This window comes from Mirounga angustirostris, unplaced genomic scaffold, assembly GCF_029215605.1.
Source record: "Mirounga angustirostris isolate CCGP_5_RB_7025 unplaced genomic scaffold, mMirAng1.0.hap1 SCAF_7, whole genome shotgun sequence".
Taxonomy (NCBI): Eukaryota; Metazoa; Chordata; class Mammalia; order Carnivora; family Phocidae; genus Mirounga; species Mirounga angustirostris.
In genome coordinates, this window is record NW_026991715.1 from 39,226,240 (window position 1) to 39,242,719 (window position 16,480).

General features: G+C 39.7%; 1 protein-coding gene across 1 annotated transcript in view; it reads right to left on the reverse strand.

Annotated features, from left to right (window-relative positions):
* Positions 1 to 16,480, reverse strand: part of PRELID2 (PRELI domain containing 2) — a 67,982-nt gene that overhangs the window by 31,878 nt on the left and 19,624 nt on the right. The window contains exon 5 of the mRNA XM_045894656.3: positions 1,047 to 1,152. Coding sequence (XP_045750612.1) covers positions 1,047 to 1,152 — 106 coding nt within the window. The remainder of the gene's footprint in view (positions 1 to 1,046; positions 1,153 to 16,480) is intronic.

Sequence of the window (16,480 nt, forward strand, 5' to 3'; positions counted from 1 at the left end):
ACCCTCAGCCTCCCAGACTAACACATCGTGGTCCAGGTTCATTCCTGAACCTAGATCTGCAAAGGGAGAACAAAGGTTCGTTACCCAGAAAATCTCTGGAGTCATAACAATATTCCTTCAGACCAGCCATTAAACCTACTATTAAACCTATTGTTCCACAATTAATAGCCATTAAACCTAGTATTCTACAAAACAAAACAAGGTAACATATGCATAGCATTAGTCCCGAGTAAATCGTGGAAGTAAGTGATTATGCTCCTCATCACAATTAATAACAACAATAATTAAAAAGTAAAATATTATAAATAAAGCAAGTTAATAAAAATGAATTTGCCAATACTGCAAAACACCTGTAATAAGTATATAATCATGCAAAAGGAACAGACTTTACCCTAAAGAAGTTTTGAAAATAATGCTATGAAGGCAAGAAAATAGCACATATACAGCTCTACATAAAGACAGATGTAAAAATAGAATAGTACTACTTAAAACAGGGTACAGACCTTAGAACCGTAATGTGGCCTCTGAAACACCTTCATGGAAGCCTGAGCTCCCACAAGTATGGAGTTTGAAAACCATAAGAATTGACCACCAGGAGCTCATAAAAATAGTTACTTCAAAGGTTTGAGGATTAAATGAGATGATAAATAAAAAATTCTTTTTACATTGAGTGGTACAAGTAAGTGCTCAATAAATATTAGCTATTACCTTTTTTTTAGGAAATAGTTGTCATCATTCTGTATATACTGAAAATATAATTATTCATTCTGATTATATCTCTTACTTAGACTCTAAGCATTTCCCATATTATTACATATTCTTCACTGTCATTTTTTTAATTTAATGGGTCACAAATGGTACTTAAGTTTTACTTTGATTTAAATGCATGTAATAATTAGCAAACAATTATTTTTGCATCTATTTATTTTTGCTTATTAACTGTATTTTTTTTCATGATGTCTGCTCATGAGCCTTATTCAATAACCCAATGGTAATCTCCATGGTTTCTTAAAATGAATGTTGGTTCAAAGCAGAAACAAGCTTACCTTCTGGGCACCCTGTCTTAAGAACGTGCTGGCAAAAGTTTCCAAAATGTAGTTGAGAAAGCCAGCCCCTGTGATTGAAATCCTGCCTCTCTGAATGAACTCTGTCCTGTAAAAAAAAAACAAAAAACAAAAAAATGCAACTTTGATGTCATTCTACGTTTGGATATTTAACTACAGATTTCCAACAGCATAGTTACCATTTACGATCAACACAAAACAATGTCCATAACAACGCAATAAGTGCCTATTACAACAAAAGTTTTGTTAAAAAGAGACTTAGAATTTATATATACAATTATTTTATTCAGATTACGTTGTTAAAGAGTAAATTTTAAAAGTTCTCATCACACAAATATTTTTAACTATGAGAGGTGATGGATGTGTTAACTAACCTTATTACAGTAATCATTTTGTAATACAAACATATAAAATTATGTTGTATACTTTAAACTTACACTATATGTCAGTTATAGCTCAATAAAACTCAGGGAAAAAAAGAAAATATATAGCTGTATTAGTCTAATTATAGCAACTGCAGAATAAAGGATTTCTAGTCACACCTAAGACATAATTCCATAATAAAAGTGTGACAGTCAAGAGGTCTGTACTCTAAAGTGTTGTTCTACTTGACCCACAATAAAATAAACTTAACTGATTCCAATTAAAATAAAACATATATATATATATATATATATATATATATACTCATTTCATGCAGCAAAATGGCTTCTTAAAATTGAGTCTGAGATAATTATCAGATGTATTAACTTTGGTTAGATTACTAAGCCATCAGTTTCCTCATGGGCAAAATGAGAATAATCATAGTATCATCCTTTCACAACTACTGTGAGAAGTAAATCAGTTAATACACATAATGGGAACATGAACTATTCTTGAGAAACAATGAGCATTCATTAAATGTTAGCCATTATGACCACAGAGAGACAGGCAGTAGAGACAGACTGGAAAGCCAGAAGCCTGGGATGACTTCTTTAATCTTTGACTGGAGAGAGTGGTGAGATTAGATGTGCCACTGTGCTATTTAAAGTTCTACCAAGAGGGGCGCCTGGGTGGTTCAGTCAGTTAAGCATCTGCCTTCAGCTCAGATCATGTTCCTGGAGTCTGGGGATTCAGCCCCACATCAGGTTCCCTGCTCAGCGGGGAGCCTGCTTCTCCATCTGCCCCACCCCTGCTCGTACTCTCTCTCTCTCAAATAAGTAAATAAAATCTTTAAAAAAATAAAGTTCTACCAATATTAATTATCTCCATTTCATAAAATGGATTAGATAACACTTTTTTTTTAAAGATTTTATTTATTTATTTGTCAGAGAGAGAGAGAGCACAAGCAGGGGGAGCAGCAGAGGGAGAGGGAGAAGGAGGCTCCCCACCAAGCAAGGAGCCCAATGAAGGACTCGAGCCCAGGACCCTGGGATTATGACCTGAGCTGAAGGCAGACACACAACCGACTGAGCCACCCAGGCATCCCGGATTAGATAACACTTGAGAGTAATGTCGAAAGATGGCAGAATAGAAACCTCCAGATCTTCACTCTCCCATGGGGATTCCAAGTTAACAGTACATGGACCAACTTGCCTTTGGGGGAACTCCAGAAACCAGTTGAGAGTTTGCAGCACCCCAGGTGAGTCCAAAGTCAAGAGAAGCCACATCAAAGTGGGAAAGAAAGTTTGCTGCACTTACCCATCTTAGCTCCCATCCACCGAGCAAAGCTCAGTGCAATTGGGGAAAAACTCCCCACTTCTAGCTTCTCCCCCAGGAGGCAAAGAGAAGAATGGAATATCCAATATTCTGGCTTTACAAGGGGGCTGCCCAAGAGATCACGGCAACTTGAGAACAGGGGCAGACCTCTTTAACTAGAAAATTTCACACACAAACCTACAGAAGAATCATCGCCAGAAAAGGTTTGAAAGAACCCCAGAATCTCAGGGCGCCTGAATGGCTCAGTCAGTTAAGCGACTGCCTTCAGCTCAGATCATAATCCCAGAGTCCTGGGATCGAGCCCCACGTCGGGTTCCTTCCTCAGCGGGGAGCCTGCCTCTTCCTCTCCCTCTGCCTGCCACTCCCCCTGCTTGTGCTCTCCCTCTCTCTATCTCTATCAAATAAATAAATAAATAAATAAATAAATAAATAAATAAATAAATAAAAAAGAAAGAACCCCAGAATCTCTACCCAGGCTGATTAGTAAAGGTCTTCCTCTGCATGAAACCAGTCCATTAAGACTGGGGGAGATGGCTGTTTTTTTCAAAGGCTTGAGTTTCAACAAAAGATCATGAAGTGTACAAAGAAACATGGCTCACCCAAAGGAGCAAAATAAATCTCTGGAAACCAAGCCTAAAGAAATAGAGATCTATGACTTATCTGACAAATAATTCAAAATGATCATCTTAAAAGTGCTCAGTAAAGGGGTGCTTGAGAGGCTCAGTTGGTTAAGCATCTGCCTTAGGCTCAGGACGTGAACCCAGGGTCCTGGGATCAAGCCCTGCATCAGGCTCTCTGTTCAGTGGGGAGTCTGCTTCTCCCTCTCCTTCTGCCTGCCGCTCCCCCTGCTTGTGTTCTCTCTCTCCCTCTAATAAATAAATAAAAATTTAAAAAAAAACTCCAGTAAACTAAAAAAGAAAACAGAGAGACAATGAAACAAAATCAGGAAAATGATGCATGAACAAAATGAGAATATCAACAAATAGTAACTATAAAAAAAAAAATCAGAAGGTGAAGTATACAATTGAATTGAAAAATGTCCTAGAGGGATTCAACAGCAAACTTAAACAAGCAGAAGAATCAGCAAACTTGAACACAAATCATGTGAAATTACAGAGTTAAGAGGATCAAAGAGAAAAAAGAAAGAAAAGTGAGACAGCCTAAGGGACTTAAGGGACATCACCAAATGGATCAATTGTACACATTATGGGAGTGCCAGAAGCAAAGGAGAGAAAGGGGCATAGCCTATTTGAAGAAATAATGGCTAAAAACTTGCCAAATCTGAGAAAGTAAATGGACATCCAAATTCAAGAAGCTCAATGAATACCAAAAATGATAAATCTAAAGAGACCTACATCAAGACACATTATAATCAAACCATCAAGCAAGAATCTTGAAATCAGCAAGAAAAAAGCAATTTATCGCATACAAGGGAGGTCCAATGATTTTCAGAGAAACCTCGTAGGCCAGAGTAGAATAATATATTCAAATATTCAAAGTACTGAAGGGAGGGGGAAAAAAAAACACGAAACACTACAAACCAAGAATACCTATTTGACAAAACTATCCTTCAAAAATAAAGGAGAAATTAAGACTTTCCCAGATAAATAAAAAATGAGGGATAAATTTGGATTACATTTAAACTTGCCTTGTTAATTCACGTGTTCCACATGCTAACCAGCTACTGTACACTAAGCGCCTTACTCAGGGCTAGAGATCCACAGAGGAGAAAGTCTCTGGCCTCCAGGATCCCACTGACTAGTGGGAAGGACAAATAGGCAAGTGGTTGAGTGTCATGCCGGCTAATAGAGCCAGGGCATTCCAATAAGGAAAACCACAAGGCCCCAGGCAAGAGAACATGAAGAAACAGAGAATGTCTGAGAAGCCACAAGTTATCTGAAAATACCCAGTACTTAGTAAGGAGCTTAATAAATTCTGTTCATAGGAATGACCAGAGCATAAGGTGGGCACAGGAGATATTAGGAAAGGACTCTTAAGGACAAAGGGAGATCAGATTGCAAATGGTCTTCTCATGCTGAGGAGTTTAGACTTTATCCTGCAGGCAGCAAGGACTCCCCCTCTGAGGCCACCAAGTAACAGGTAGAGATGAACAGTTACATGTGCACCACTGACTAAATAGCTCAGTGCCACTCTCTTTTAGACCATCTCTTATTCCCCATTTGCAACAAAGTACCCACATTCAGTGAGTTCAGTAAGCATTTGTTATATGAATAAATACATTAATATTACATTTCTTTACAACCAAAAATATTCAACAAAGGAAGTATTTCCTCTACTCTCTTCTATCTTCTATCTCTATGGAAAAGAGATGGGAGCCATGTCTCCTGTATGTGTATTTGGACGTGTGTGTGCATATCTATATCTATATATCTATATATCTATATATGAGCACACTTGCTCACACTAAGAACGATACTCTGAGAAAAATATAGATCCAAAAAGCTGTGATTCTGGTAAAAAATAGTTATCATAACTCTTATTAGACCTTCTAATTCTCTAGTAGCAGTAGCCTCTATACGCCAATCATGCATTCCATAAAAGGAAGCCTCTCTCTCTCTCTCTCTCACACACACACACACACACACACACACAGAGTTATCCTAGCCAATCTGACATAAATAGTCTAAGCAAATAGTCAGTCTAGGCAAAGCAGCTTCTACCTCTTAGATTTAAGCCTATTTAAAATGATTTGTTCATGTAAAGTGACACTAATCTTTCCTGTCTTTATTCCAGATTAGTCAGAGTAGAATTTTACAATGATTTTAATATTTAAAAATGAAAAGTTGAGCAGTCTTACACTCTTGGGAGAGATAAACTCTTCAGTCCTCAAGGCAAGTGTAGGTGAGGGATTAATAAAAGTCTCTATTGCATCATATTCTAACCAATATTTCTTTCTGCTACTTTTAGGAGACGTAAGTGCTCAGGAAAGCACTCTCATGGCTTGCCCACATATCAGAGAATAACAGGGCAGTAAAGTGGGGTCATACCCTCACCATCATTGAAATGAGTTTATCCTAGTATATTTTAAGACTGCTAGAGAAGAAAATGTTGCACTTTCCCTCAATAATTCATTGACAAAGCACATCAGACATTTTCTTCTTACTACACATAGCCAACCTAAATCCCTCATGCTAGATAACCCTTCTTTAAGTTCCTTCGCAAAACATAGCAGGTTACACAACAATATACAGTTTAATTTCAGCTCTTAAAAAAAAGAAGCAAGAAAGAAAAGATGGACTGATGGATGGAAAGATGAATGGACAGAGCTGCAATATGAAAAGAATCTCTGGATGTTAGAATTATAGGTGTTATTTTTTCATCTTCTGCCTTTTACTGATTTTCTATAATATGTATTACTTGGTAATCACCAAAACTAATAACAATAAGGACCTAAGGATCAGTTCTATATAAATAAAAAGTTACTCTTCAAAAGGCTCTGTGCTCCCAAGAACCATTCTCAGTAAAAGTACATGCTACCTCTGACTTACCATTCACTTAAAATCTCATTAAATCAACTCTTGGCTTTCCTTTCCCCACACTATGTAACCTCTGTTTTTTGTGCCTTTTGTCCTAAGACTTTCTACTGCCCTCAAGCTTGAAGTGTTTGATGTTTCACTCAAGAGACATAAAGATGATTTGAGTTTTCCTACATCTACCTTTTATCTCTGTGAAGCCTAAAGGAAGGACTGATCACATTTATGATGTTACCTACCCAGGGTCACTTTTACTCTTCAAAAACTCTGTAGCAACAGTGTGTATTATGTATCAGACACTGTATTATCTTCTGAGGTTGTTACTCTTAACACATTTTCTCTCTTTTACACATGAGGAAATGGTGGTAAAAAGAAGTTAAGTAGCTTGCCCAGGGTCATATAGTTTGGTGGATGTAGATTCGTTATCTACTGTTTCAAAACCCCAGCCCTGCTCCTGTGTCAGTTAACGACACAGCCACCCTCCTAGTCTATGATATTAGAGACCTCAGCAACATGTTCTATTATTCCCTTCCTAATCAACCCAAACATTCAATCAGTCACCAGACAGTGTTTATTTTACTTCTAACGGCCCCTCCACAGCCCATGTCATTCTCCTCCCTGCCACTGCTACGGCCAATGCTTGGGGTTAGCATAGCAATTTTCCCTTTCTAGGACCACAGCTGCCTCTCAGTGGGATCCTGGTCTGCAGCGTGTGTCCTCTATAATCCACGCTGCCCGAAGTCAGTTTCCTAAGCACCTGCTCATCTTGTCATAGACTGCTTACAAAGTCGCAGAGAATAAACCCTGAATGCTCAGTTGAGATTCGTCCATACTGCTGCATGTAACTTGTCCGTTCGTTTTCACTGGCGCATAGTGTTCCATTGTTTGAAAATACTCCAAATTATTTATCCATTCTAGTGAAGATGAACATATTATAATGTATCCAGGGACGTAGGTCCAAAAGTGTCTCTAACATATAGATTAGTTGAATGTCTGGGTCACCAGGACACGTGCAGTTTCAACATCAGTAGATGATGTCAAATGTTTTTCTAAATTGTTGTACCTGTAGGGTTTTTTTTCTTTACTGCTTCAATGCCAATTGCAATGGCTAGCACATGGTAGACAAATCAATAATGCATTAGGAACAAAAGCATGAAGAGAAGGAAAGAAGGGAGAGAAGAGAAGGAAGCAAAAGAATGAAAGAATTTATAGTACATCTCAATACTTTTGTCAGGGCAGTTGAACTAAGTATCTCGAGATTTCTACCTGCTAAGGTCAGTAGGGGGCAGCGTCCACTTGGCTCAAAGATAAGGCACCAGAGTTTCTGGAAAATGATGATAGAAGAGGAGGCTCACACATGGTGGTGCCTGTATCAGAGTCACATCTCTTGCTCTGTCCCCAGGCAGGCATCATTCAACACAGAACACAATGGAATCGTGACAGAGAATGCACACCTCAAACCTAGGAACATCGTTGTGAAAGTGAATGCCAGTTTATACAATCAGTCTCCTGCTTTTAGGTCATTTAAAAATGCGTTTCCTTCTGGATTTGGGAAAATAAAAAAGCTCAGGGGAATATAGATAAATTAATTCCCAGAGCACGCAGCCACTAGGTCTGAATCCTCAAAACGGCAGTTTCCGGGAAAGCAAAAGCTCTTAATGAGATCCTGTCCTTGAATTATTGACTGGTTAGGTATGGCAAATCTTGCCTAATTGTTTTCATGATGGGAATTTAATTAAAGTGTCTCTGAGGGGGGAAAAAGTTTCCACAGATATTCCTGTTGGGATGACATCTCAGTTCTAATCATGGTGATCCTGGCATTCTCCTGTAACCACACAGAGGGATAGCCCAAAAGAAAGGCAGGGTCTGCAGGTCAGACTGCCCGCTCCCGGTCCCAGGGTCTAACAGTGCTGCAGAGACTGCCGGGCTCCTACGTGATTCCAGCACACCAGAATACGTGGTCTCGCCCACGCCATCTTACCAAACCCATTCACATCATAATGCTTCCTCAGAGAACCAATCCAACTGACAGAGTTCTCAGTAAGTGCCAAGCAGTCTTAGCCTTAACACACATACACACACACACACACACAAACACACAAACACACACATAGGGAGAGAGAAAGAGAACACAGATTAAGGGTGTAGTTCTTGGATTCACATCTCAATCTCTAACACAGAGTGGAGACCTGCCAACACAGGCAAGTACCTAATGCTGTGTGAGGTTTAGTCTTCTCAGTCAAAAAGGATTAATAATACCTATCACACAGGTTGTTCCAAAGGTGAATAAGATAGTATGTGTAAAGTACTCAAGGTAATACGGGTAAACATTCAATACAGTTAATACTACTAACCTACTTCTATTACTACCACTAATAATAATGCCATCTACTACTCCCACCATTAGGATTACCATTTACACAAAGACAAACACTGTGTCTGAGAAGTTAAATGCTCATAGCACAAATCCAACTCTCATCAACTCCCAAACCTTTGTACCTCAGTAAATTCTAGGTGACCCTCAACCAACCTAAACCACTTGGCAATGAAACCCTCCCCACCTGTCCTGGCATTCAAAGCCCTGGGAGCTCCAGAGCCCTCCCATCTCACCAGGCTCCTCCTCACCCTGCTATCATACATTGCACTCGCACACTCTGCATGACAGCCATGGAAAACAAAACACCCCACTAGCTTCTCTAGCCCCCACTGCTGGGGCCCTCCCCCTCTGAGCTGCTCTCCTCTAACAAGTCCTAAATTATTAATAGTGAGCTGCAGCAGGGAATTCCGTAATGCTAAGGAATTATCAAGTGGGGGAATCTCAGGAGCCCAACAGCCTAGCGCAGGTACATATTATAGGCCAAGGTGGCTCAGTCTCTTAAAACATGGTGCTTACGAACTGATAATCAGGGTGCCTGGGTGGCCCAGTCAGTTAAGCAACTGCCTTTGGCTCAGGTCATGATCCCAGGGTCCTGGGATCGAGTCCCGCATCGGGCTCCCTGCTCAGCGGGGAGTCTACTTCTCCCTCTGCCTCTGCCTCTCTCTCTGTCTCTCATGAATAAATAAAATCTTTGAAAAAAAAAAAAGAACTGATAATCAAGTACAATAGATAACACTTTTTTTGTTAAGTAGGCTCCACACCCAGTGTGGAACCCATCACAGGGCTTGAACTCACGACCCTGAGATCAAGACCTGAGCTGAGATCAACGGTGAGATGCTTAACCAACTGAGCCACCCAGGTACCCCAGATAGCCTACCATGGTATTGTGTTAAGTCCTTTGTATACACACATTTAATTCTCACAACAATCTTATGAAGTAATATTAACCCCATTTTACAGATTAAAAAACTGAGGTTCAAAGAAGCAAATTTGCTAAGGTCTCACAAAATTAAGTGACAGGGCTACTATTTAAATCCACACAGTTAACCTCTGATCCCATATCCCTTCCCCCAATCCTACTACCTAGAAAAAATGTCTATTTAGGGCAAGCTTTATTGACATCCTGAGTGGTGGGCAAAGTTTCAAAATCTACAACAGCTTGTGAACTGGTCCATTCAGGGTCCTGCCTTGGGGTATGGGGTCCGCCAGGGCACACGTCCCATTTGGCACTGGCTTCAAGGACATGCCACCACAGTTTGCGACACACCTGGTTAAATGATCTGATGTCCCTGTTCCTCAAATTCTCAACCACCTGAACAAGGGACTTTGTATTTTCATTTTGCACTGGGCTCTGCAAATTATGTAGCTGCTCTTCATCCCATTTCCAACGTAGGTCTATACAACACTGCCAACCGCCATGCCCTCGGGGAGTTTCTGAGATGCATAGAAATGCATGCTCCAGGGCGCCTGGGTGGCTCAGATGGTTAGGAGTCTGCCTTCGGCTCAGGTCATGATCCCAGGGTCCTGGGATCGAGTCCCGCATCGGGCTCCCAGCTCGGCGGGGAGCCTGCTTCTCCCTCTGACCCTCTCCCCTCTCATGCTGTTTCTCTCTCGCTCGCTCTCTAAAAAATAAATAAAATCTTTAAAAAATAAAAAAAATTAAAAAAAAAAGAAATGCGTGCTCCAGTTTAGCAATACCCAACCTAGTAAGAGCCTCAAACACATGCAAACCCTTAGACTCATATATCTACTTCTAAAAATGTGTCCTAAGCAAATAATCTTAGTTGAGGGCTTAGAGCAGTCTATAAAGACACTCATCACACCATTATTTAGAAGAGCCAATAATGAGAAATAATGCAAATGCCCACTACGGACATTTAATAAAACACACTAGAATAATTTTATCCAATGAATACATCTAAACAGCCATAGAAAATCATTTTAAAATGACATATTTAATAAGGAAAGACAGTCCCAAATGTAATGTTAAATTAATGTAAAAGTCAGAATTGCATATACAGTATGAGTCCACGTTTGTAAAAACAATTTTTCTGCAGAATGAGTAAATAAATTGTAGCAACTACAGGATGCTCCTAGGATGGAATGCTACAGAGCACTGCAACAAGCACGGATATACCCAAATGAGGCTCCAGACACAATATTTAACAAAAGAAAATGGATAGAGCAGAGTGCATACGCTGATTCTGTTCCACACGAAGATCCACAATCGGTAAAATTAATCTAGAAGGATGGAGGTCAGAATATGGGTTCCCTTTGGGGCCACTGGCTAGGAAGAGCACATACCTGAAGAGGGCATGAACATACTCTGTTTTTTTCTTATATGCATATTGTAACCATCCTACGGTGAATAGGCAATACTTGTAGGAAAAAAAAGAGGAAAGATTATTTGAACATATGATAACAAAGGATATTTGGAGTAAGATTCATCCAAACTAGAACTACGTAAGGGTCAGGTTTTCCGATCTTCAGACAGAAGGCTGTGGAGTCAGTCATCCCAGAGCAGAGGGGAGAATCAAGAACAAGGCAGGAATTACCACCTCACGTCTCTCAATGCTCCAACCCTCCTGAGGTCAGACATATGAAATGGGGCTGTCTCCACCTCCAGCACAGGAACTATCCCAAAATGAAGGTGTAAATGCAGATCAGGAAACTCAACTCCACCTGGCTTTTTTACTTTCCATCTCTTTGCTTATTTCCAATATCATCCTTTCTTGGAAAGACGACACCTAAGCTCCCAGGTGTCAATTCTCAACCTGATGTAGACGGCAGATCCTTAAACGAGGCAGATGGGCATCAGATTCCTGGTCTGTTGTCTTAAGACCGTCAGGTTGTTCTGCATGATATCAATGCATGGTGATAAAGTATTATAGTTTTTAATACTCAACATACTTACTTACTACAGATGTAAGAAACTAACAAAAAAAAAAAGTTTAACCAGCATCTCTGATCCATCAGAGACTGCACCACAATTTTGACACTAGTCAGACTCACTGAAGTCTCCCTTCTTCCTCCCTTACTTCCACTGAAAATTCCTTTCTTACATAAATTCAAGAGGGCCCTCAACTGAATTCTGTTAAACTTTTCAGGAGGGTGCTTCTGCCAAAAAGTGTTTACTGTTTGCTTGAAGAGCCAGATTATCAACTGGTCGTACTTTATGAGATTAACAGGAACTTGGCGAAAAATGGAGTTTCAAAGAAGAGCCAGCAGTATGTTTGCTCAGCACTGGGACCACAGGACACAGACTAGATATCAGGGGCTCCCAAATCTATGTGCTCAACAGATTCACCTGAAGAATCCCAAGAGCCAACCCAGGCCTACAAAACTAGAGCCAACACAACAAATCTCCCTGTTTAACCTTGCCCCTGAATCCCGCGCTAATACACAACCCAAACCAAAGGGCAAGGAAGATGAAAACAAAAGGTCAACAGGCATTGACCAAGATATTTCAAAAGTTCTTGCTTGTATACGGCACAGAATGCTCTCCTAACTGAACATCCTGTTTCCGTTCAATTGTCACCACGATTTTCAATAAAACAGCTTACTCCACTAAAGTGAAAACAGCATTTATTCACCATTAGTTCCAACAACTTCCATGCGTGTGGTGCCTTATCCTCTCCAAGTATAGAGCATTCCCATTTATTATCTTAGGAAATCTTCACATTACTTTATGCGGGAGTTCAGGCTAGCTTCTAGCCTTTTCCCAGAGTCAAACCATATATAAGTGATCCAGCAGCAAAAACCAGGAGCAAGGTCTCCGTATTACTGGTGATTTCAAGATTTCCTCTACATTGAATTTCCTACCAAATCATCTTGGACTTTCCCAGTTTGCATTTGCCCCTTCTGCCAATTCCACCCCTTTTCACTTCCCTCGTCCCCATTTCAGCCCATAAGAAGCACGATCTGCCATTCGGTCAACAAACAGCACAGGGCACCCTCTGTAAGCATCTGAGCACTGTGCTACATACTGAGGATACAGCAGGATGGGAAAACAGAGAAGACTCTGATTATATGAACACAAACATAAAAAGCAAATGATTATCTTTTGGAGGGCAGTCCTATGGCACCAAAAATAAGACTCCTGCCCAGATATCCTATTTACACAGAAAAGACCTTGTTGCTCAGTTTTCTGCAATTGGCAATGCATTCTGCTAATTGTCTGATCACCCACTGGTGCCCTGGAAATTAAGGTTGAATATAAGTACAGGGTATCATGTTTTGGGATGAATACAGTGGTATTTACCTGGGCTATTTGATAACTACACCCTCAAGCCCCTTACATGGGACTTAGAAATAATTCCTAAGTAAAATTAACAAAGCCAGAATATTTTAATATTCCAGTGACAGCAAGTTTGAAAGTCAACCAAAAAGGCTGGTGCCCAACACAAGGAAGTCACCAAACTGTCAAATTTGCTACTTAAGGAAAAAAAAAAAAAAAAGACTTCAAAGCAAGGAGAAAATGGATACACAAACAAAAAAAATGCCCAACCATCAGCCCCTCGAAACATGCATATTTTAATATTTGTGATTCACCAGATGAAGACTCAAGGCATGGGATGTTTTAATCTAGAAATTGAAAAATTTTAAAAAATGCTGTACATCTTATTAGAATGAAGAATATTCATACATGTAACTTCATTATAATGAAAATTTATTGAACTAAAAACAGCTGCTCATCCCATTAATTTAATCTGGGTGTAAAGTTTGATTTTGGCTTTTGTTTCTTTCACTACATTCCAGAGAAATTTATTTGGTACTTTATAAATGTTAGGTCAATACATCCAAGGTTATTAACCTGCACTCCACTAGGCTGCACATTTTAAATCTCAGAAATAAGGTTTATAAGCATCAGTGAATAAGCAAAAGCTGGTCCACATGGATGGGTAAAGACACGGGCCACTAAGATACTCAACACTGAGCATGGGAGAATGATCTTGTTAACCTAATGCAAAAGAAACCCAGCTCGGCAACATCATGAATAGAGTGAAGTCTCCACTGATGGTGATAACTAAAACCTTGCTTCAAGATAACAGAAAAGTTCCTACTGACCACAAAATCCATACAGTTACGGTGAAAGAGCAAAGCCCAAGAAAATACTTATCTTTTTAGAATTGCTTGGATAAACTAAATATCCATCATTAAAGCCAAATCAAAGTTGTGTCAATTACATGCCTACATAGTACAGTAAAAATCTATTTTAAGGAAAAGAACCAGGGGCGCCTGGGTGGCTCAGTCAGTTAATTGTCTGCCTCCGGCTCAGGTCATGATCCCAGGATCCTGGGAAAAATAGGAGCAAACACAAAATAGTAAGAAATTAATAAATTTATCTTGGAATGTAAGATTTCAGAAAGCAGAAACCATGATTGTCTAATTGAGGAGCTTACAGCCTCAGAGCTGGTATGCTTGAGAGAATGTGAAATTATAACATAACTCTTGCCCAAGAAGGTGCCACAGTGCAGAGACATCAGTGGTGAGCCCAAGTTGGATCTAGGTAAAAAACACAGATCAAGGTTTAGTCAGATCCTAAGGAACCCTTTTGGAGTCCATCTCTGAACTGAGCCGATAGGCCATGCAGAGGGACAAAATGACATCTGGTTTCCCATCACATACCTACACCTGCTAACCAACATACAGCTTGAGGGTCTAATTTTAGACTAAACAGCTGTGACAGCTTTTTCTCTTTAAAAAAAATGGGGGGAGGGTTGTCCATATTTCACCTTCTGAGTACAGTGGCTAGTCATCGTTGTCACATTCCCTGGCAAAGGAGGGGAAAGAAATAATGTCCTGTCTTTGATGTCCCCCCAAGATTACCCACTCATTTAGAATGTCTGCCTAAAATGCCTTGCTTAAATCCGTGTCAAGAGCTAAGAAAACAAGTTTCCTAGAGCCTGGACCATAGCTTTCAGCACATTATCCCCCGCGCAGAAACCTTCATGCGGCTGCTGACTGCTGAAAGGACAAGACCTCTCCACCATAACCTGGGATCCAAAGCACTCTACAGCTTAACATAAATCCACCCTTTATCCATGTCCATATTCCTACCTCACCACTTTGCTCAAGGTGACGTCCAAGACACCTGGACTCACACCCTGGCTCAGCAACCTCCTCTCACTCTGGGTAAGTTATTTAACCTGAGCTTTAAAACACTGCAGGGGAAGGATCTAGCTTTGACCTTGATATGGGAGGCACCAATAAATATTGGCCCAATATACCAAAAACCTAAAAGGAGAGTGTTTGAGAGAGGGCAAGAACATAACAAATCAAAGAAAGAAAAAAAAGTGTAATTGGTCAAACCTTTTTATAGAACAATCTGATAATATGTATCAAAATATAAAATGCATATAACATTTGACCCAGAAATCCAACTCGCTCCATCTACCTTAAAAGGTTATTGAAAAACTACAGAAATACGTAATAATAGGGATTTCATCACAGCGTTATTTGTAACAGCAAAAAATTACAGAAACAATCTAAATGCCAATTAGGAATGAACTAAGAAAATTATGTAAACAGACACTATCTCTAGGCAATGACAACTTGTCTTTTTCCCCCAAAACTGTTTAATATTTTTTATAAGACACATGTATCATATTTTCCAGAATCAAGGTATTGGAAAAATAATTTTTAAAAAAGACACAAAGGGAAAAGGTCCTGAAGGATGTTTTCCTTGGATTCTCAGGGCCAATTATCACTTTATATTTCACTGATAAAGGTCCAGTTCAGACTAGCCAAATAGCCCTGATCTCTGAGAAAACTGAGGCTAAAACAAGGTGGATGAAAAAGACTTTTGTGTTTTCTGTATAAAATCAGACAATTCTGTCATTTTACTACTTCTACGTACAAATATCCCAAACACGCATGTTCCGTGTGAAGCTCCCGCCATGGGAGAGGCTGAGGAAAAGCACCTAGTAGGTGGTTCCAGACAAACCGGCTCAGAGGCTAATAAGACGTGGCTTTCACACTCCTTGGGTGGGTGGCTGGAGCACCTGAGAATTACCATCATAGGACCGAAATTATGGGGAGCAGTAACGATTCGTATAAGTGATGGGGCTCCAGAACAGATTTTTAAATTTGGGGGTTTTAGTTATTTGAGCTTGAGAGTCTTACTATTTCCATTAAAATGACAAGTGAATAAAAGATTCAAATCATACAGAAAAACGAAAAACAGTACATTATCCTCTAAAATCAGAGCTCATCGCAGTAATCACTATTAACACTTAATGCTTGTTATATTTTGCTTTTGTTTTTAAGCCTATCTCAAAAGGAATTTATCGTTTCTCACCCATTAAATTGACAAAAAAAAATTTTAAAGTATGTTAATAGGAACTGCTGGCTTAGGGAAATGAACTCTTTTAAGGTGTACAACTCAATGTTTTTGCTATATTCAGAGTTGGGAAACCATCAACTGAGTTCCCGAACATTTTCACCACCCCAAAAAGAAACTCCATGCCCATTAGCAGTCACTGCCCCCTCTTTCCCTCCTTGCCCATGGCAACCACTAATCTATTTTCCGTCCTTATGGATATATCAATTCTGCACATTTCAAATAAATTGATTCATACGCTATGTGGCCTTTTGTAACTGGCTTCTTCCGAGTAGCATACTGTTGTCAAGCTTCCCCCACATTATAGCACATGTCCTTCATTCTTATGGCTGAATAATACTCCATTTATAAGTATACCACATTTGGTTATATATTCATCAGTAGACAGACATTTGGTTTCCACATTCTTCCTATTATGAACAACAGTGCTATAAACATTCCTGTACAAGTTTCTGTGTTTTCACAAAACACGTATGTGTTCAATATAGTATACACTGCTGGGTCC